The sequence below is a fragment of the Nestor notabilis genome, unplaced genomic scaffold (assembly GCF_000696875.1).
Source record: "Nestor notabilis isolate BGI_N333 unplaced genomic scaffold, ASM69687v1 scaffold4148, whole genome shotgun sequence".
Taxonomy (NCBI): Eukaryota; Metazoa; Chordata; class Aves; order Psittaciformes; family Psittacidae; genus Nestor; species Nestor notabilis.
Window position 1 is genome coordinate 94,303 of NW_009940429.1, and position 22,473 is coordinate 116,775.

Below are 22,473 nucleotides of genomic sequence, written 5' to 3' on the forward strand. Positions count from 1 at the left end.
AGCAAGATCTTAGGTTCAGATTTCAAAGGGTCTCCATGCCCCACACTAGAGCTGCCTTCTCTTTTCTCCAGGGAGAACCAGATTTGTCCCTGACCAATACACTTGAACACTTGAAGTCATAGGGATGCCAACCAGATAGCATAATGACAAAGTATATCTTAAGGCAATAAGGAGAAGAGTCTATAAAAGGGGATACTGAGCCACCACTGAGGTTCACTTAGGACTTGTTGAGCCTCTTGGCCACATCTGCGTAAGCTTGCTCAATTTCTTTGTCAGCTGCACAGGTGTTGGTGAATTCATCCCTGGCATACGCGTTCTGCAGGTACCGCCACAGCCCCGTCATCTCTGTTGGGAACTCAAAGTTGCGGTATTTCTTTGCAACAATCTGAACAAAGATAAAAGAGGGAAAAAGAGTGAATTGCTACTGATACATCTCCAGATTCCTTTTTAGAGAGCTTCTTACTCTTTCTTGTTATATAATTAATAGCAAGGAGATAAATGTTTGGAGACCCAGGGACTTGAGAACCAAAAAAGCCTGAAAAGTGACTGTTGGTTGTCCCATGTCTTGCAAGAATTCTACTTGGCCTAAAGACACTCTAAACCAATGGCTTGGCTACTGTCACCATATTATGACTTTTATGTTACCTGAAGTTCACTAATTTTACCATGTCATTTTTTTGGTGTTTTTTACTAGACTTAAGTAGATTACTTGAAGCTGAGATGCCACATAAGAAAAAGCTGATAAGCTGAATCATAAAATGCAAGATAGGTTTAAGAGAAAGGTATTAGTAACAATTTTATATAACATATCTTCATATTAATTTTTTTACACTTATATTTATCATTTTATTTTATACATACTGTATCTATATTTTTAATATATGCAATATATTTTGCCTGGCCAATGGTGTCAGAGGATATAACCACATACAGCTGTTGGAAGGCTGTATCTGTGTTCATGTAAAGGAAAAATTCAGGGTGGTATGGGTACCATGATTGAGAAACCAAGATGATTTAACAGACATTAGAAACAGGAGTATTAGGGTAAACTGGGAGAGAAAATGGTTATTTCCAGACTTGTCAGACTAGGAAATTGTCTATCAAGGGAAATTTTTGATTTCTAAAAACACTCAGGCCCTTATTCAGGAAAATAGTTAAGTGCATACTTAATTTTAAGCACCTGTATAGTCCCATTGAAGTCAATGGGACTAATCTGTGCTTAAAGCTCGTTGGTTGGTTAAGTAGCTTCCTGGATTGGGATATTTCAGTTTTCCTGTAAGAATATACCATATAGAATAATCCTGTGGTGACAGAATGAACTGCTGATAGGAAGGGATGGATTAACTAATTTAATGAGTGTTTCCAATCTCTAATTTTTCTGACAGTATAAAATTGTTCCTAGGCATAAATTACATACATATGTGCCACAGAGTTCCCCTTTATTTTTAAAGCACATGGTAGAGCTACTTTCCATCTCAGATTTCTCAGGACAGTCATGGTCTCAGAAATGACTGTGATTTGGTTTTATTACGAGGATTCATTTGGTATATGCAAGTCCAAATCCTGTCCTAAACTGCATTTAATTAAGCTTTCTTGCCTTCAGTGATGTTTCACACACACATGGGGAAGATAAAACCCGCTGGACAACCTAAGTCAACATTTTCACAATTTCCAGCACACATCTTCCATCAAATGAAAAACTAATTTATCCTTTTCTTCCATCTGCAAAATGCTTTTCAGGCAATATCCTCTGGCTATGCTTGTCTGAGAAAGATTTTAATTGTCTTTTAACATCTTTCATTTCGTCCAAGGGGACAAGAACCAGTAAGGGGCCACATCTTCATTTTGCACCATCTGACTTCAATGTCACCAATGAAGACAAGCCAAACAAAGAGCTAAACCTGTGAGGATATTATTACATTTCTTACCTGGTGACTTATGCACTTTTGTTTTGTTTTGTTTTTTCCTTCTTTACATGTGTGCAGTCAGCTCCCAGGCTCGGTTTATGTTTTGGCTCATGGAGCCAAATTAGATGCATGGCTTTAATTCCTAGCTTACTTGGTTGCCAAGGTCTTCCAGGTACTTGCTTTATTCTAAAGAAATATGTCACCTTATAAATTAAGTGGATGCAACATTTACAAGTCAAGATGATGTACACCATTTACACTATACCAGCGACCATTATGTATCTTAAATCCTGGACCACGGCGGTGACTTTGATTTGTTAACTTCTCTGTGTGAAATACCAGCTGGAACAAATATTCTCCACACAGACGGACTGGTGCTCTTAAGTTATAAATGTGTGGGAACTGACTGAAGTTTCAATGTCTCTCTTAAGAATGATGGATACTAATTAATATGAAAGACTTGCAGCAGGGTAAAAATAAAGACATGAGATACTTAGATCTTAATATTGTCTTTGCCAGTAATTAGTGATGAGACAGTTTCCTCGTGTATTTAATACAACGTTACTTAAGTTACTTTTAGGAAATAGTGAGGAACAAAGGTACTTAAGGTATCTCTGCTGAAATGCTTATTGACTTTAGCAGTGAGCTGTCAGAGCCAGGCACTTCATTGTCAGATAAGGCTTCTTTGTAATTGCGTGACATCTTTTACCTTGACAACATGGAGCTTAGGCAGAAGATTGCAGTCAGCAAGGGTCAGGTCATCTCCATCCAGAAACTTGCGTTTAGACACTTTCTCCTCTTCAGTGCTGTTTGCATCAATCTCCTCTGGCAGAGGGGTTCTCAGATAGTCATCCAGCTTCTTCAGAGCCTTCACCAAGCCTTTTTCAAGGGCTTTGTCAAAAAGAAATGATTAAGTGATTAGGGCAGAGTAAGAATTATTTAGAAACACCTATTGTCAATGGCTATGGTAGTATCTGGAAAAAAAGCTAAGACCCATTTTTTGTTGTTAATTTGCACTCCAAAGTAGCCCAGCAAGGTCTGCCTGAAGGTAAAGTTCATCCTAAAATGGAAAAAGCAGACACAGGAAACTAACTGCCATGTCTTCTCCTGACTAGCACAAAGAGGTCATGTAAGGAAAGAACAGCTTGTCAGTATGATACACCAATAAAACACATATACCCTACAATATTCTTCTGGATTGTTGAGGCCATCACACAATAAACTGGAGCCCTGTAGACTGCTACTTTATATTTCTAAACAGCTGGATAGACTGTAATGAAACAGAATTTTCCAGCATTACTTCAGCTCTAAGAAGTTGTAGTTTTGCAACTTTTAAATGTCTTCCTGAGTAACCAAAAACAACAGCAATAATTCTGAAGATGGTAACCAGAGCTCTACAGAGCTGGAAGATACACTGCAACTGAAATGAAGGTAATATTTCTATAATATTGCTAATATTTAACGATAATGAAATACAGCACTATACAAGAGAGGTGAGATGTTCAGTCACTTTTAAGATTCCCTCAATTCAGGTTCAACTTAGGTGCAAATTCTTTTTCTGACATGTCTCAAACCAATGGAGAGCAGACTTTGGAGCTCTCTCTCACTTCAGACCACATCCCACACTGCTGCTGGCTCTAACAAATTCAGGTCTTTAAATGCCACTTAGACATAGTATAAAGAAGAGTACAGATTTTTTGCTTCAAAGTATCAGCCCAGGCACAGGATTAGTGTTATACTTTCCTGGCAGGATAATAGAAAAACTTGACTGCAATAATGCACTTACAGAAAGCTGAATGGCACAGGTTTGCATGGCATTTAAATGTCAAACACTCTGGGGTAAGAAGGGTCTTCTGCATTTCTGTTTGAAGGGTGACGAGCACGATGAGCCCTTGCCCCTGACAAGTGCCCCAGAGTGTGAAAGCAATAAAAATAAGAAACAGCAAGAATTTACAATGTGAAAAAATAACAACATGACTCATGGGCTTAGGGCCAGAATTTCAGCTGGTGAAAATTACCTGCAGTGATTTATACCTGCTGCAGATCTGGCCTGGAGTCAGCATTTAAGGCATAATCCTGTAAAATGTTATATCTCTGAGTAACTTACTGCCATTTAACTTGGGGAAGACTACTCAATGAGTCAAGTTACTCAGGTGGTATAGCACTACAAGGCCTGTGGAGGTAAGTATATTTATGGAGCACAACAAAAGCTTCAAAAGGCTGCAGGGATCACCCTGCACAGAGCAGCTTGCTGGCACAGGTAGCGCTGCTGGCCCTGCTGTCAGCCGCCCCTGTGTTTTTGGCATGGAGAGAAATGAGGCATTCAGGGCCATTGAGAGAGCAGGAGCTGAACACCACAGAGCATGATTTCTCTGCTGCCTCACCATCCATTAAACCTTGTGCCAGTGGGGGAAGTCAGATTAAACTGCCTGATGTCTTGCTCCCACTGATGCCTCTTGGCCAAGCACCAGGGAGCCATACCAGCTCTTTTGTGGCTGACTCCTAGACACAGTGGCAAATCCTGGCTTAATTGATTGACTGGAGAAATGACTGCAATCCAACTGAAAACACCCCAACAAACATAGCAGGGAGGGAAAAAAAAAACAGAGCATCTAAAGCGACTGAAGTGCTGCCATCCATAAAACAGTGTTGCCATCCCTTATTTAATCAATTCAAATTGAATTTTGACACTGACATTCTGCTGTCAGATGCTGGCAGCGGTGCCTTTAATTGTCTGCAGCTGTGCTCTGCTGCATAACTTCTACTGAAGGATAATAATTGCATAGTGTGTAATATACCCCCATGTGGCAACACTCAAAAGATTTAGCAATCTCTTTCTGGTTTGACCCATAACACCTGTTGAATAGATAGTTCTTCTCTTGGTCAGCTTCAGACTATGTCCTCTTATAGCGCATTCATTTAGAGACAGCGGAATTAAATTACTGTTATTTAGTTCAATTTTGCTCATCCAGAATTTAGAGAACTGGCTTAGCACTGAGCGTTTTCCAGTATCCCCGTCACCCAGTAGGATTGCTGGTCCTCTGAGTTCTCTGCAATATTTCCAATATCAGTACTATGTTAGATGTTTCATGCTAGCCCATGGGGTCAGTTAGGTGTGTGTATAAAGACAGAAGGAGCAGGTGAGATGTGTTTATGTAACTTTTCTGGAACTTATTAGGGTTGGGCTTTTTTTTTGCTCTTCTTGATACATCAAAGTGCGTCATGGCTGTCTCAAAAACAATGCCTGGAGTAAAGCCTATTTGTGACAGTGGGAAAAACATCTATCTGAATTCATACTTGGCATTTGCATACGGCAACTTTTGGCCAGAAATAAGTATATGTTCAGGGTTTAACACATCTGTGACCTAATTCACAGACACTGCTGGAACCCACAAGATCCTGTTGACATCTCACAGGCAAGATCATCCCATATCCTGATAATTAAGAACTGGATCACTACTTGTGATACCAATGACCCCATGTAATTAATCAAAACTCTTCTGATTGATTGTAGTAAATCTCTCACAATAACCATGAAAATTGAAGAATAGTAAAGAAGGGAGAACTGCCTTTTTTCCAACTGAATAGTGATAGAATTTTGAAAAGCTAAGAGAATTAAGATCCTAAAACTGTCATTTCAAATAGAGCTCAGGTACAGAATCAGATTTTTAAAGCCTGTCAATGTTTTTCAAGCCATTTTTTAAAATCTATATGCAAATATCCATGTTGCAAATACTTCTTTCTTCTTTCTAGGTGCCCTGACAGATTCAGATTTATCTATATGATTTGAAGGCTTAAATTCCTTGAGAAGGTGCTCAGAGAAATAACCACTGAAAGTAGGAGGATGAAAACGAGTCTCAAAAATATTGAAGCAAGGGGTTTCTAAATGGCATGGGAGAACTCACCCTGTGTTTGAATTCACCAGTGACTCCCCAGGACAGAGAGGTATCAAAAGGAGGACAGTTTTTTCTTTCTTACAAAAACATTTGGGAGAAGTCTTCTCTGTGACCACAAATTGCTGTGGTCAACAGCTTCATGGAGTGGAGACCAGTGATGAGTGGCATTCCTCGGGGATCAGTACTGGGACCAGTACTGGTTTTGCTAGTGACATGGACAGTAGGATTGAGTGCACCCTCGGCAAGTTTGCCGATGACACCAGGAAGTGTGATGTGGTCAACAAGCTGGAGGGAAGGGTTGCCATCCAGAGGGATTTCAACAGGCTTGAGAGATGAGCCAGTGCACACCTCATGAAGTTCAACATAGCCATGAGCAAGATCCTGCAATTTCAGAAGCGGTTAAGCAGCCATTTCCCTTGGGAACTAATTCTCTTGGAAACACCATTAAGTAACTACTTATGCTGATAACAGCTGAGGCTCCACTGCAAATCAATGGGTGGGATTAGTGTTCTGTGAAGTGAGTAAATTAAATGAGTAGGTTAGAATTAAACACCTTGAGCTTCCTGTAGTCAGTGGAGTCTTCTCTTCTACATTTGGTTTAGGTGCCCACTAAATCAGATGTGCGGAGAACTTTTCCTGAAGTGTCAATCTCAGCCTTGCATTGCCTCGGTAATGTCAGGGTGGAGGATTCAATATTGCCACATTGAGTGGAACTATGCCTGAGAATGTAGCTCTATGTTGCTTTTGGAACGCCTACATCCAATTGCTTCCGCATCCTGAAGACTTTCAATGTGAATATAAAGATCCTAAATGTGACCAGTTCTGCAAAAGGAGCCCTGTCATCAGCTTACCCATGCAACTGCTGCAATGTCTGAACTCCTAGAAACCATCTTTCTGGACAGTGAATTCACCAAGCACCAAGTAACCAGCATCATATTGCCTCCACAGTGATGTATTTAATATAACTTCAAATTCTAAGAAGTTCTAGCTATGTATATACAAAATCCATTGTGGAACCATCTCTCCCACCCTCCAGTCTGGGCTATTTATGCAGCCCAAGACAACTTATAGCAATCACAGTCCTGCTGTGTCACCCCACCAGTAGTAAACAACAGTATTAATAAAAAAAACCCCTCACAAGCTCTTTGTGATTTTCCTTCTCCCTTCAAAACTATGCTTTAGACAACTTTACTTAAGAATCCTGAGTTAGAAGCCAGAAAAATAGCACTTTCCAACCTCAAAGCAACCACAGAACACTTAATGAATGCATTACCATCTGTCAAACGCACAGGGTGAGATTCAATTTAGCTGATGATACCTAATTCACAATGACGCTCTGTTTTCAGCAAAAGGTTACTTGATGTTGAACGATGACATTAACAAACCCTGACATGCACAGAAATATAAATAATGTAACAAAAGTTAATAATTGGCAAAATTGTGCTCTCAGTTACACTGACATAAAAGAAGAGTAACTCCACATTGTCAACAAGCTATTCCATATTTACTCGAGTTCAACCAAGAACAGACTTTGGCTCTGTCACTCAACTCTTCAAGCAAAAACTTCCTTAAACTATTAGCCTGTGCAACTATTTCCAGGGGACAAAGAGAAGACGTTGTGTCTTGAAGTAGTTACACCACAACTGAACAAAACATTGGAAAACATAAATGCCTGGATCAATACTTCAAGTCAAGGAGGGGGAAAGGGAGAAGAGGCAGAAGGGGGAAGGCAGATGTCAAAGATTCATTACTAGGTACTCAGGGTGAAATCTTGGCCATACCAAAGCCCATGGAAGCTTTGCTATTGACTTCAATGGAGTTAGGATTTCTTCTGAAGCTTTTAAAGCCAAAAGGGACTATTATTATCAGTGAATCTGACCTCCAAAATAATACCAGCCATAAAACTTCCAGCATCACTGGCCATTTCCATCTCTACTTTCTGTGGGTCAAATAAGGCTGAAGCAAAATGGAAAGTAACTAGAAAGTAGTAAAAGAAAAACCGTTTGGAAAAAGTAAAACTGATTCAGGCTGCCCACACCCACAGCATTTGCAGAGGTCACACAAGGACTCTTCTTCCCCTTCCTTGAACTCCAAATATTTCCTTCCTTGTTCAATGCTGGGATGAAAAGAAATAGCAAAACAGACAAAGCACATAAATGCCAAACTCTGTGGCCTGAAGGAGCCACTGGAAGGTAAATCATTCCATCCTAAAATAGTTGCCTAGGAAAAGATGAATTACCACCAGAGGAGCCTCTCTCTCTCTTTTGAGAACAGTCAGACTGGCCACCTAAATTTAAAATAGCTAAAATTAGGTGAGATGATTCCTATTTTATGTGTCTGAGTGGAACTATTGCAGAATGAGAATTTTACTTGATAGTTATTATGGGAAGAGATGCAAAGCATAGAGTGCACAATAAGAGCAATAAGAACAATTGATTCTTTGCCAAATTGAACATGAGAAACTGTCTGATTTATGTTAAACAAGAGCTAAACTAGTTCATTTTTTAAACAAAGTTTAAAAGCACACAAAGTAGTTTAAAGCAAATTAACATAAGATTTCCAAACAAGCATGAAAACAAAAAGAAAGCCATGTTTTGGGATGGTTGGTTAAGTAAGTCATGCCTAGACATTCCATCATTTTCACATCACTTTTAAAATGTTGGTAATCTTCAAAATTAACACGTCCTTTCCAAAATGAAAAAAAGAATAACCTTTTGTTTCAAAGGGTTTAAGAGAAAATACTTTCACTTTTCAAAACAAGTCATTATTCACCAAATTCAACCCACATTTGCCAACAATTCAGGTTACTCACACCGCACATGGCATGTTTTGGTCAAATAAACATTTTGTCACAAAATATTTTCTCCGAGCAAAAGCAAAATACATGTGGCCCTCTTCACAACTGAATATCACTGAAAGCACAGTGACAACACTGCTTCGAAGTCATGTAAGCCCAGCAACATAATGATTTCTGTAGCCATCATCTGAAACCATCTGAGACTGACCTTGACAGAACCACAAGTTTCTTAATTGTCAAGCCCAGGCAAGTTCAACAAACAATGATCCATGTACAAAAATGAACAACGACTCCTGCTACTACCCTGGATCACTGATTGATGCTTTTCCTTTTTACTGCTTTCTTCCACTGCCCTCCAGTAAGATTTATTCTGTAACACACGCAAATGAACTTGGTGAAATATGCAATGAGGGAAAAGGGGGAACAGTACATAAATATTCACAGTCTCACACAAACAATCTGAGATTTATTTTTCCTTTAAAAAAACAAACCACCTTTCCTGATCACTTCCAGATTCACAGAGTTTGATACTATATGAGACCCAATACTGTTTTCTGGTATGAGTGGGAAACCAGCTAAGAAACAGCAATTTAAGGTAGGAAAATAATATCATTCTACTGGTCTGACAGTCTGATTAAAGACCAAGGATTCATATTTTCACTCTCTTTTTTTCTTCATCCTGGTAGGCTCAACAGAGTATTGTATCTTTAATCTGTATAGATTAATCCTTCTCACATGGAGAAGCTGTGACTGCAATATGTACACCGCTATATTACATATTGAACAGTTTATCTTCCCCCCTATGATTTCAATATAACCCTTGGGACTTGAATGCTGCCTTGATTTCTTTTGTTTAGCCATTTTAGAGTCAGGTATCTTGTCTAAGCTGGTTATGTAGGTTGCCTCTCTCCTCAGAGGTACTAAGCATCTCCAGAGGGCAATTCCTTCCAACTGCCTGAGACACCTGACTTAAACTGGTGTGACTCACTCCACAAATGCCCTCCTTGCTGCGTGAATTTCAGATGAAGCCTAAAGGACTGGCTCAGACTAGACACCTAACTTTCAGGGAGGTAAAGTTAGGTGAGATGAATCCTGCCATTTAAATATAATTTCACAGGATAATACCTCCCATTTTTTTCTCATGTTACTTAAATATTAGGGCCTACTCCCCAAAACGCACTGAAAATTTGAGCATCGCAACATCCTTTCCAGACATGTTTCTGACTTGTAAAATCCCCAGCTCTGAGCAGTGCCTATACTGAGAGGCAAATGAGTGGGCAGTCACTAAGAGAACCATCAGAAATTCAGAGAAGAAGGATGGATGTTGCATGCTCCCATGCATCCAAGGCATTTAGATGCCTAGCTCTGGGCCAAAGGGAGTTTCAGGGTGAGTCACCCTCCTATTAAAGATGTTCCATGCTAGATAAATAATTCAATATTCACTGGAACAGAGACTTGTGCATGTTCCCACAATAAAAGTAAATGCCCATACAACCATGCTGCAAAGTTGTGATCTGTTTCTACTAATTTAATGAATCAATGAATGACTAGTTGTGTATACAGAAGAGAAATAGATGAGTATCTCTTATTCCTCAACTTTACTTTCCTGGTTAGGGGTTTCTCTTAGGGCATTGGGGATCATAATCATCATCGAAATCAGTCAGAGCTGTGACTTTGAAATGGATTTTTACTGCTAGTCAGTGTGTCCAGGTGAGCTCGCACCAGCAGTGGAATAAGTCACACAAACATAGGTACACACATGCTAACAGCCATTCAACTTTGGTCATAAGTTGCCTTTCAGACATGGTCTAAGCCAGGCGTAAACAGGCATATATATTTCCATATATGTTGGCACATACGTTCTGTGTATGTCTAGTGAGAGAAATGGAGGTGCTAAACCCCAGAAGCACTTCATCCATGACTTCAAGGAACATGGAGCTAAAATACAGCTGTTAGATACCCAAAGCAACCCTGGGAACATGGAAACATCAAAAATCGAATGATTGACTTACAGATAAGATTCACCTTGCCTAACTCCAGCCATCTAAACATTAGGTAATTAGTCTAACCTAGTTGTTCAAGTCTCCTTTATAGATAGCAGTGAAAGACAGGCACCTCCAAAGGAAGTTATTCCGGCTTTATATCCATATTTTAAGATAAATCAAGCTGTCCTTTTGAAATGGATTTATATCCATTGATCATGAAAGAAGCCAGGAATATTGAATGACTAATGTATAACTTTCAGAGAGAGACTTAAGTGAGATGATCCCTCCCTTACCTTTCTTCTTCCATTCCCTCCCCACCTGATCTACAAACCCTTGATGATGTGGACTGATTGATTAGTGTTTCAACCCACAAGTTCAGGGTATTTCAAAAGGTTTGTCTCAAACACTCCACAGAAGGCATCTCTCAGTCTCAGGGACTTACACCTGGATTCCCCAGGCATCCCTTCGTAAGACAAAGCACGATGATTGAAGTTTAAGAGGTTACCTGGATTTAGGAGACCTGAGTGTCTTCTTCCCAAGCTTTTCTACATAACCTTATATAAATTACTTAAATTCCCTGCCTTCCAAATTCCTATATACAAAAAACAGATAATAGCACTCTTCAGCCACAAACTTTACATTGGTAAAACCAGTATTTTTTAGGAATAAAAAAGAGAGCAGTAAAAGCAGTCCTGCAACCATGGACTCATGCTTCAGGTTAGAGGGGGATAACATAAATATAGCAAGAAGAAGAGAATATAAATAACAAGTAAATAAAAAAACAAGAAGAGACATCTTCCTATTTTTGTGACACCATCTGTACTACTCTCCAATTAAATTTAGTGAAACAGGTGAATCAATAATGTTTTCTTAAAAAAAAAAAAAAAAACAAAAAAAAATTTTTCCAACATCTGGAAAGTTTGTTTTGACTTCTTTCTAGTTTTAGACTGAAAACTCAGTTTTCCTCCTTCCCTTCCATGGTTTTACAGTAGAGGTAAGAAATAAAAGTAATACTTGTAACTTTATCATGAAATGCAACTGGAGCTGTTTTTTAAGAAGAGAACCCAGGTGTTCAAATGACACCAAAAGAGGGGTTCATTTCCCAGTCTCCTTAGAGTCCAAGTGACCTGAGGGCAGGAAGCAAGTGAATGTAAAACTACTGTCCTACAAGTGCCCCAGGAAGAACAGCACCTAACTTGCATTTCACAAATCATCGGAACCCTGCAGCAGCACGTAAATGACAAGCATCACTTCTAGAGCATGTCCCTGAGGGCCTAATGCTGACCCCTGTGATGCTAGTCTTGTGCAGGTGTCCCTAAACCAACTGCAGACATGCAACAGCTGATTTGCATCAGAAAACTGAAAAAAAAAACCAACAAAACCCCCAAAAAACCCAACCCAAACCACCAAGCCCGGCTGATTATAAACCCACATATTTATAGTATGAGATTATCACTCTAGTATCTTACTTTTTAGGATGCTGTATGTTTACTCAGAGTGTAAAGTTTTGTTTTACTACTAAACAGCAAAAAGATGATTCTGGGACTAACAAAAGAAAACTAACTACACGTTTCGGCATTAAAGTCAACTTCTGGCAGGGAGTGCAGCTGGGCTTTAGAGACAGTGCTTTGGGGACCCCTTGTGTTCTAATGTTTAAGCAGAGAAGATCGTTCCTCTACAGGCTGTTGACGCTTGTATTTTTAATATTCTTTCAATCCCAAGAATGTAAAGAAATAAAGTCTGATTTTATTTACACCAGGATAATCCCAGTTACACTCCCCTATTTCAACTATGTTACTTAATTTCAGCAATGGTGGAGGGAGGACACATGAGAGGGAAACACAGCAATGTCTAGCTAGCAGCACCTGAGGATGAAGTTTTAAAGCTTATTGAGCTCCCACATCCCCCAGTTAACTTGGCAAATCTCAGTTTCAAATTGTTTTATTTTAACATTTCCAGTATTTTCTGCCTTTTGTGTCCAAAAATTGTTACTGAGATACAAAAACCATGAGATGATGAGATTTACAAATGACTCACATCTGAATTCTTCTCCATTGTTTCTCTGCTTTTGAGATTTCTTGTTTCAAGCCCCATGAAATGACTTAGGGATCATCATGATTATGCCTCAATTTAACCTCTTTGAAAGGACCAGAAGCAAAAAGAGTTATAATTATGTCTGGATATATGCAAAACTTTTAAGTACTAGTATGGAGGTCATATTCCCTCTGTTATAACTACTGTTGCAGCAAGTATTAAGGACATTTTTCCAAGTTCTAGTGTCCCCAGTTTAAAAAGGCATTGGAAATTCCAGCAAGTAATCAAAGGAGAACAGTTTTTTTTAATGAGACTCTCAGCTTTGACTGGATGAATCACTGGGGGTTCACCTTCCCCTGCAGTGCAGAATATGGATCAGCTATTGCCATCAGCTGGACATCCCTCATGCAGTATATTTTCCCCCTTAGAGAGGCATTGTGCACCAAAGACACTTCAGTTTCTCCTATTCTCTGTTCTGATGGAGAACAACTGCTGTGCTGAGGGATGAAATCCTAACATATTAGCTCAATAGGCAAAATCTGACTGGAATGTAATTTGCAGGAGGTCATAGTAAATAACCCAAAGGTCCTTCTTGCTTCAAATCCATGAAATCCTGATTTTTTTCTGCAATCAGAAGAATCATGACATGTAGACAAGAACTATGTCTCCAGCTCCTATTTAGTCACCTTATTCCCAGCACTGTTTTCAAGTTAAAGGTCAAATATTCAGGATCCAATCTAATAAAGAAAATTAGCAACATTAATTTTAATTTATGTCTCATTCTTTTTTCCCCCCATTATTTTATGAAGAACATTTGCATGGATAAAACAAAAAAAAACCTGGTTTGGGAAAAACAGATTCCAGGACAATCTTTCTCCCTTTGAAGTCATCAAAAGTGTCGCAAACTGACTTCCAGGAGCCAGTCACTGGACTCTCTGTCATGTGATAGCTTGCTCTACAATTGCTAAATATAAGCCTGTGAACAATCCTCTTGGGACAATATGACCAGCTGGGTGCTTAAGTCTGGACGGTTGCTTATATAAGATTTGGACACTTTACTGAGTAAGGCCATAACTTCTTCTAAGTCGTTGCTGTGGGGAACATACTTCAGATGCACCAAGTCTATTGCAACGAAGGGAGTTACCCACCAGGGTGAAACCATAGAGCAATGAAGTTAAAATTCACTTCTAAATAATAATGTAATTTAGGCCTCCCATTCCAGCAGCGAGGCGCTTAATTCCTCCCAGGACTGCTGCCGCCAGATTGCTCTAATCCACTTCCAGCTGTGCTACTGCTCCTGTGTGCGAGCATGGGAGCTCGGCTGGGAAACAGAACAAAGCATCCCAGTAAAGCCATCAGCACTTGGAGGAATATTCAAACACACAGGGGAAATAATTCCCTCTTAAAGAACAGCATCTGCCAACTACTGTTCCCATTGCAAGTATTTTAGTCTAGGTCTGGCCTGTGCATATAGGCCTGTACAGATTCAGCAAAGGCTTGAGCATATGCTTTAGAGTGTACCATTGATCTCATTGATTTCAGGATATGTTGTCAACTGTTTTTTAAGGTTTTCCGTGTTTTGTGTCTTGAACTGTTCCCAGAATGGCTGCTTCTAAGACTACTAATCAGGCATACCAAGTCCCTGCCTTGGAGGGCTTGCAATCTGATTACATCTGGACTTACAAAGAGTTTTAATTTTTTATTGGTTTTGAACAGTACTTTTTACATTTCCATCAGGAAATCTTCATATCTCAATTAGAAAGGTCTTAGAAGAAGAAAATGACAGGAAAGTCAAGAAACATCCCCTAGTAAGGTACATATTTCTGAGATTAAGATGATGGTTTGTTATAATTTTAGAAAACTAAAGTCCTCTTCCTTCCAGTGGCATAAAATTTCAGTTCTTAGTTTTGGCAGGTCAAAAGATATTGATCCTTAAAGCTGTCGCTGGTACCAGACAGAGTATTGATGGCTCTGCGCCTCCAGCCAGCATGATTTTGAGGAGAACTTTCAAAAAGTTATTTCTCAAGCAAGCTTATTTTGCAAACTGCTGTTTCTGAGCATTTTAGAATCAGTCTTTGATTGCTGGGCAGAAAGCAGATAAATCAGGGCAGACGATAAATGCAACTTGCAGTACTACTTAACAAGTTAGCACACAACTATCACCACTGCTTTAGCAGTCTTTATATGTGTGTTTTTATAAAGAGACAGAGTGGAAAACAGTTTTATTAACATATCATGAGTGAGTTATATGGGTCATCCCAAATGGATGGCAATAAAAGCTTTATATCACACTCGCCAACATGTATTTGGTACTTTATGTGCCACAAATGTTGCAGAAAAGCTATTTTACATATGTTTTAAAGACTGGGTATTTTTTATATTAGGGCTGGTTTTGTAAAGCTGCCAGACACTTCAGCTACTGCAAGCCCAACAGCGTTCAGCTCAGAGGGAGTCATAAAAACTTGTTTAAAATGTTCTGAAATAGCTTTTTTGTGCTTCAAAATGCCAAAGTTAAAGATCTGTCATCCTGATATGTTCCATCACAAAGAAAGTCTTTTTCTCTAAAACACTTTTAAAAGCTGTTTCAAGTCCTTCCTGGTTGCATGACAGAGAAAATTTAATATTGTCACAGCACAGGACGAACTGTGGCCCATGCTGCGCCTTGTACAGGTGTGGAGTTTTGTAGTGGAAAAGGGAATATCTGCAACTAAAGAGGAAGAAGGAAAAATTTTAATGGCAAGTTAATACACAGACATTACACACACAAATGTATTTATACCTATATATTCATATGGCACCTTGAAAGTTTGTACAAAAACCATGAAGTATTGATGTTGGTTCCAAATTAGAGCCTGATCCAAGATCCCTGTCACAGGAAACTCAACATCAACATAAGGGCATTCAAACAGCTTTTTAAACTTGCTTTGTTAAAGTCAAGAGGAGTTTTGCCAGAAACTTTTCTGAGCACAGGGTGAAGCCTTTAGGCACAGAATAGGCCGGTCAGTTCAAAGACTCAGGACAAGCTGCATCACCTTTTCAGTTATAATCTGATCCCTTTGGAAGTCAAAAGGCAGGCTGGAAGGAAGAGAGGTGAACCCCAGCCCTTCCCCACCAAGCATGGAAAGATGCTCTGGGGACAGATGTTTTGCTGTCCTACACCGACTTGCTGCTGACCCACAGCATTGAGAAGCTCCTACCCAGGTACATACATCAGCTCAAGTGCCATGAAAGGTCTGCACCACAGAGCTCTTATTACTGTAAATACTCTATGTAGGCTTTTGGAGTGAACTGATATTCTGCTTATTGAAGAGGCATGCAATGACTTCTAAAAAGAATCAGGGCACACCGCTGAGTCTGTGCACATACCTATACTATGAATTTAACTCTGTTCTTAGCAGGAGTAACTCCACAGCATAAAAGTGAGGTAGACCGGTTTTAATTCCAGCCCTATACGTGTGTGTTCACATCTACTGTATACATACATGCACAGCACACGAAGAGAGACTTTTCCCACCTCACGCACTCAACCACAAAGTGTGATGTTGCTACTGAAAGGGGTGAATGGCATTTAATCACATGTAAGTTAATGATTTAAATGCTCTTTTATTTTTGGCCTCTTGATGTAAATCCAAACCAGACAAGCGGAGTCCTCTGGTCAGACGGCTGGAAATTGCTCTGCATGAAATCATGTTGGTGGTCTCCCAGCTCAGCGCCTTCTGAGGAGCTGTATAGTGAAATATCCTTCCATACCACTAATGAATGCGCCCACCCACACTGGAGCTGGTGCCCCCTAAGAACTCAATTCAAGAACAACTTTTTAAACTCATAAATGAAATCAAAGGGCTCATTCTATGAGCCAAAGAACTTACAATTTTAGGTGGGACAGTTAATGGGTGGTTACTACAGGTTGTCCCCTTGGTTTACAGTATACAGTCTCACAAGAAAAAATAATAAGCAGGATACCAAATATGTACACAGCATTCCAATTAAGTAAATTTTATCCTCCTCCAGTGAATACATAAATTGCTGCTACCCTGGTTACTGTACAAAGCTTGAGTGACTTGCCTAACATCGACCAAGGGAACCAAAGTAGACACGCAGTATCTTGGTTTACTTTCCTGAGCACAAACAAGATCACCTTCTAGATCACTAAGCAAACAATCACGAAGCAACCAAAAACTCTCGAATTAGCCATGAAAACTCCAGCAACAGCACCCAAGAGATAGTTTTTAAGATGACTGACACTAAACTCTCCCAAGGACTCCTGTTCTTGCGTGGATGAGCACTTGCCATTTCAAGTACAAGCAGTGAAGCCTGGTGGCAACATCCAGAGAACTTAGTAACCCAGTTGTGCCACTGAAGCAAGGTGTGGATCTAATCCTGCAATGAGGAGATGACTCCTTTAAAGAGGCCTGTTATAAAATTATCAAGTGACACAGGGGGTGAAAGGAATCAAGCCCGTTGTAATTGAAGTGACTTGAAATAATAAATGCACACACTTTCTTTAAACACAGCTTGCCACATCCTGAGAATCTGGAATCAATTCCTTCCCTTTCAAGAAGCTTAAAAGTGGTGGGACTTTGATATGGCATGAGCATGTTTGCTTCTGGGCTTACAGCCCTCGCCAGCCCATTCCAAGCCTTTTAACATTTTTATATTATAAGACAGAAAAGTTAGGAAAACAAAGATGGAAAAAAAGAATCAGAAATTCAGGGAACTATTAAATCAGGGCAGCCTAGCTGCCAAATACCTTTGGTAAGTAAATGAATCATGATCAATAACATATTGCCTTACAGACTTACAGAGAAGGTTATCACCTGTTTCTGTGCCAGGCATAAAACATAATGGTGTGTGGCTAATGAAGTACTGCATGAATCCAGAGAAAAAAATCGCTATTTTTCTTTGTAACGTTGAAGCATTTTACCTCAAAGTAATTTTAACTCATCCAGAAAAAACAAGATTTTTTTTCCATGAAAACTTGGTCAAAATTGATAGGTTAGTATGAAACACTTCTCTTTTGATGATGTTGCATTTGTAAGAGGAAACTGTCTTGATAGAAGGAAACCTATTTTGTTAAGGGGATGTTTAAGCCCCGATTGTAAAGCTGCTTGTTTTATATATTCACGTATTTGCCAGCAGAGGGTATCACAATCTTAGATATATGGATCATTGCATCTACTCCCTTAGATGCAAGAATTCAGACGTTCACTAAACCAAAAAATTACAAGTCTTGTTTTCTTCTGTAACTTTTCCACTATCAGGGGAAAAAAAAAAAAAAAAAGAAAGCCCACAGAAATAGTTTAGCTAATTAGAGGCTGCAGACTACATTACCTGTGCCACCTCACCACCTCTCTCAGGATAGGAAATACTGCAATGACATGGCCAAGTGATGGTGGAATCAATTGAAGTCTGAAATTGTTGCATGACCCTGGCTATAAACCCTCTTGGGAGGAACACCACCTTGGGCTTATCTCTGGTGTGCGTTAAGTTCTTAATTCTCACATCCAGTATTCTTATACTGCATAAATCTCATTCATTATCCCAACCACTTCACTCTACTTTTCAGCAAAGAGGTAACAGCCACAGGCTGTAGTGAGAGCTCATGTTACGCAGACTGTGTGATCTCTGCTAAACCAGTATGCTATGAAGAATGATCATATATAATTACACTTAACCCACACTTCTCACAGCTAGAGATAGGCTGATGCTACAAATTTCCAGCCTGACCTCCCACGCTTTAACAAATTCACCTCCCTGACTCCCAGTTTAAGAGAACATAATTCAAAGAACCTGAGGTTTGGTCATTTAGCTTACTTGGTAGTCAGCACTCCCCTATTCCCAACTAAAATAAATCACAGTTATTTTCTTATAACACTCTGGGTTCTCCGTTCTATTCCTGATTCATTAACAAGTCTTATTCTATTTGTGTATTTTGATCATGTGGAAGTGATGTCCCAGTTGGCTTTCCAGATTAACACAAGCACTTGAGTCTCAGCTGGAACTAGGAGCTGATACAGAGGATGACTGTGAGACGTGTATAACTTTCATCTGAGAGCTGGGGTGTATGGGAACTGTTTAAGATAACCACAAGTAGCAATATCTGTTCTTTTTGGATCTCACCTGCTCATATGGACACAGGGAAAGGAACATTCACCTGTGTAATTACATTTTATGTTTATAAGATGCTTTTTATTATTACAGATCTATGTACAACTACTTCTGCTGTTACAAAGAAAAGATAATGCGTCAGAATCTTCTGCAAAATAACATGTATCAGAGCAGGGCTAGAGCCCCAGATCCATTTCTGGTCGGTCTTGCAATTAAAAAAACACCACAATTTTAAAAAATACCAAACAAAAAGCAATATTTCATTAGGAAATATGCATCCAGTGGTGCCGTCCTTTCCTTTCGCATAGTCTTTTCACTGCTCAAGAAATTTAATACAACTATCTTTTAACTAATTCATTATCTGCCATCTAAATCAGCCTTCAGAAAAACTGATGTAGGTTCAGATGAACTGGATAGGAAAGTGGGTAAGATGTCCCGGGATGAGAGAAAATCTGTTCCTGCTTAGCCCTTGAAAACTGAAAGTCAATTTGTTGAAAGTGAGGTCTACTTCCTGCGTGCCCATGGAATGGGTTTGGAACTAGATGATCTTAAGGTCCTTTCCAACCCTAACTATTCTATGATTCTATGGCATAAGTCTGCACTGATAGTCCCAAGGACTCTGAGGTCTTCAGAAACTTTGTTGATAGAAAAAGCATTTAGGTACTACTTATACTCTGCTCGTCTCTGCTTTATTCTCCCTACACTGCAGCACTCCAGCTGTAAAAAATTCAGCTAAAAGGTTTCGTCTATTTCAAAGAGGAAAGTTGAGTATCAGTATCTTTAAAGACTGCAATGTGTCTGGATATCACAAGATCACTAATCAGATAACAAAAAGGAGGGAGGATGTGTGCAGGGAACAAAGATTGTTGTTCTACTGTCACTTAGCATCTCTTCCCTGTAACCTTGGCGTGCTTAATTGCCACTGGGAAGCATTTTCCTTTCATTTTTAAGCATACCTAAACCAAGAGTCTGTTGGGCAGAACTAGGGAATGCTGTAATTAATCACACTGCAGCTAGCAAAAATGTGAAGACCTGGTCATGAGCACTTTGCAGGGTTAGATTCCTTATCTCATAGGAGTGGATACACAACCTTGAATTCCAGCTCTGGTTATGACCAGATGCAGACACCTGTAGGACAGCCATTTATTATGGGCTGGAGATGCCAGCCCTTATGAGTCCAGGGATTTGCATGATGCAGAGTCACTGAGAAGCGACACTTTGGTTTATGCATGTAGACAGATACCCGTGGCTGTTTTAGAATGCAAGGGGCAGCACAGATGAACTTAAGATTTACAGCTGCAGAGCAGACCATAAAAAATTCCTTGCAAATAGCCAGAATATTTTATTTTTGCTGTAACATCTATTTAGTCTAACTCTTAATTTATCTTTCTTTTACAACTTCCTACAGAGGTTAGCTTAGCATCCCGTTAGCATTAAACAAAAAAACACAACTTTTTAGCATCCCTGAGAAGTGAAGCACTATAATTATTTCCTTCTGTTAACAACACAAAAATATTAAGGAGCAGATTGTTATCTGACATAAATCATCATTTACCCATTTTCATCTCATGGGTCAGCCCCAGGCAATGAAACATAATCACACAAATGAAATCTGTGGCAAAGCTGGAATCTGAAACAATCTAGTCTTTTCTGAATGATATGATGCAAGAACATGGTATTTAACGTGCCTTAGGTCTCTGTCTGTGAAATTAGTAATATAGGGTAAGATGTACATCAGTGAGTAACTGTGAGTATTCTTCTAGATCATCTCAAGGGATATGGCAGTGTAAATCCATTAGCTTTCATCCAGAACAGGAGCTTAGACTATCTGAAGTCTTGCCTCTCCAAGGGGAATGTGGAGAATAAAAGCAGTTTCATTAAGCAGACAGTGTAGGATGCATGTAAATATACTCCCCAGCTTCTGGGGGGTTATTTCTTTTGACAGGCAAACGTGAGGAAAAGTCTGAAGCTTACAGAGTGTAAATTGCATTTCTTAAAGCCACTTCTTTCATTTATTTATTTTGCATTTAATGTGTTGCTATAACTCAGTTTATATGAGCAAATTAGCTATAACAGCGTAACATAATCATAAGTAGGCCAAGAGTCTGATGGCTACATCTATGAAGGTTCAGGGCATAAGCTGCTCTCACCTAGTCATTCACTGCTAAATTTTTAGTACTAGTACAGTTTTGGGCCCAGACAACACACGTTCCTCTAAGAGGTGCCTGGGCAGAGTAGAGGAGGCAGTTGGGCCACCCGCCACTTCCAGTAAGCAGCATGGGATCCTGTTCTGGAGGAGAAGCCGGGCTCTGTGGACAGGAGCCGTGCTACGGCAGCTGGTAAAGGGGCTACAAAACATTCTGTGGCCTGTTTTATTTGCTATTATAGATGTAGTTAATTCAAGCGTGGATGGGCATGTGAATTGAGCCCAGTGAACCAAGCTAATCAGTGGAGGTACCTGATGTCATGTGAACAGATTTTACAATAAAACAATTGAAGAATGGCAAAATTATTGCACATCTAAGCACACAGAGTCCCTGGCACATTTGACAATGATCCCACTCACCAGCATTATCCTGCTGCTTGGTATTTTTGATGTATGCAGAAAATTTGGAAAAGATATCAATTCCAGCAGTGTTTGATTCCCGGTGCTTGGCAGCCAACTTGGGGTACCTGAAAAAGAAGCAGTGGTGTGGAGAATGATGTATTGTTACCAGCAACATAGTGATGATCACAAATACAATTTGCAAGAAGAAAGAAGAAAGCCCTGTACGAGGAACTGCAATTAACACTGTCATTTATCTCAAAACAACAGCTTGGCAAGTGCCTCTTAGTAATAACTGTGTCTATCAAGGCAGGTGTTTGGATAGTTACAGAGTGACAGCTTCATGACAAAGGTTGCACTGGTGCTTTATGTTACCACAATCCAAGATACAGTGGCCTTAAATCAGAAGGAAGCATACATTTCCAGAAAGGTGCATGCAAGTTTGGCAGCCAGCTCTCTCCATTATGAGTGTCAGTCGTGTCTAATTCCTTACACTGAAAATGTACCCCAGAATGTAATAGGAAGGCATGTTAGTGTTACCCAGGTGAAGGAACATAAAGTTTTCAGTCTCTGAATTGTTTTTTATAGACATCTGGCACAAAGGAATACATTGCTTTGAAAGACCAACACAAAGGAATGACTCCTACTGACTTCAGTGGTCTTGGAACAGAGTATAAAAATTTAAATATCTGATCTCTTGCTGCAGGACTGGCCTATAGCTGCTGATTCACTTGGAGGTAAAACACTCTGCAAGGAACCAAGCCAATTTTCATTGATTCATAGATTTTAAGATCCAGATCACAAGCCAACAATTTCCTTCCCCCACCCCCACCCCCCATCTTATCCTTGTATGAAGTCCAAAATGTTGGACTAACTAAGGCATATCTGGTATATCTAAATCTTTCCTTGGGAGCTTGTTCCAATTGTTAATCACTCATACGCAAAAAATCTGTGCCTTCTTTCTAATCTGAATTAGTCTGGTTATAACTTCCAGTCATGGGCTTTTATCATTTCTTGACTAGAATAACGAGCACTTTTCTGCCTCCAGAGACTCTTGTACTCTGTAATCAGTTCCCCTTCCAACCTTTCTAACACATCGTACAGTTCAGAAAACCTCCAATTTTTCACTGTGAAATGCTTTTCCTGGCACAGATATTTTTGTGTGGCAATTATCGGCACCTATTCCAAGTTATTTTTAACT

General features: G+C 39.6%; 1 protein-coding gene across 2 annotated transcripts in view; it reads right to left on the reverse strand.

Annotated features, from left to right (window-relative positions):
- Nucleotides 1–217: 217 nt before the first annotated feature.
- CLIC5 (chloride intracellular channel 5) overlaps nt 218–22,473 on the reverse strand; it is a 69,935-nt gene continuing 47,679 nt past the window's right edge. For both annotated transcript variants that reach the window (XM_010020332.1, XM_010020333.1), the window contains exons 4-6: nt 21,294–21,400; nt 2,617–2,798; nt 218–385 (exon numbers count right to left, since the gene is read on the reverse strand). In XM_010020332.1, the coding sequence (XP_010018634.1) occupies nt 218–385; nt 2,617–2,798; nt 21,294–21,400 (457 nt within the window). The remainder of the gene's footprint in view (nt 386–2,616; nt 2,799–21,293; nt 21,401–22,473) is intronic.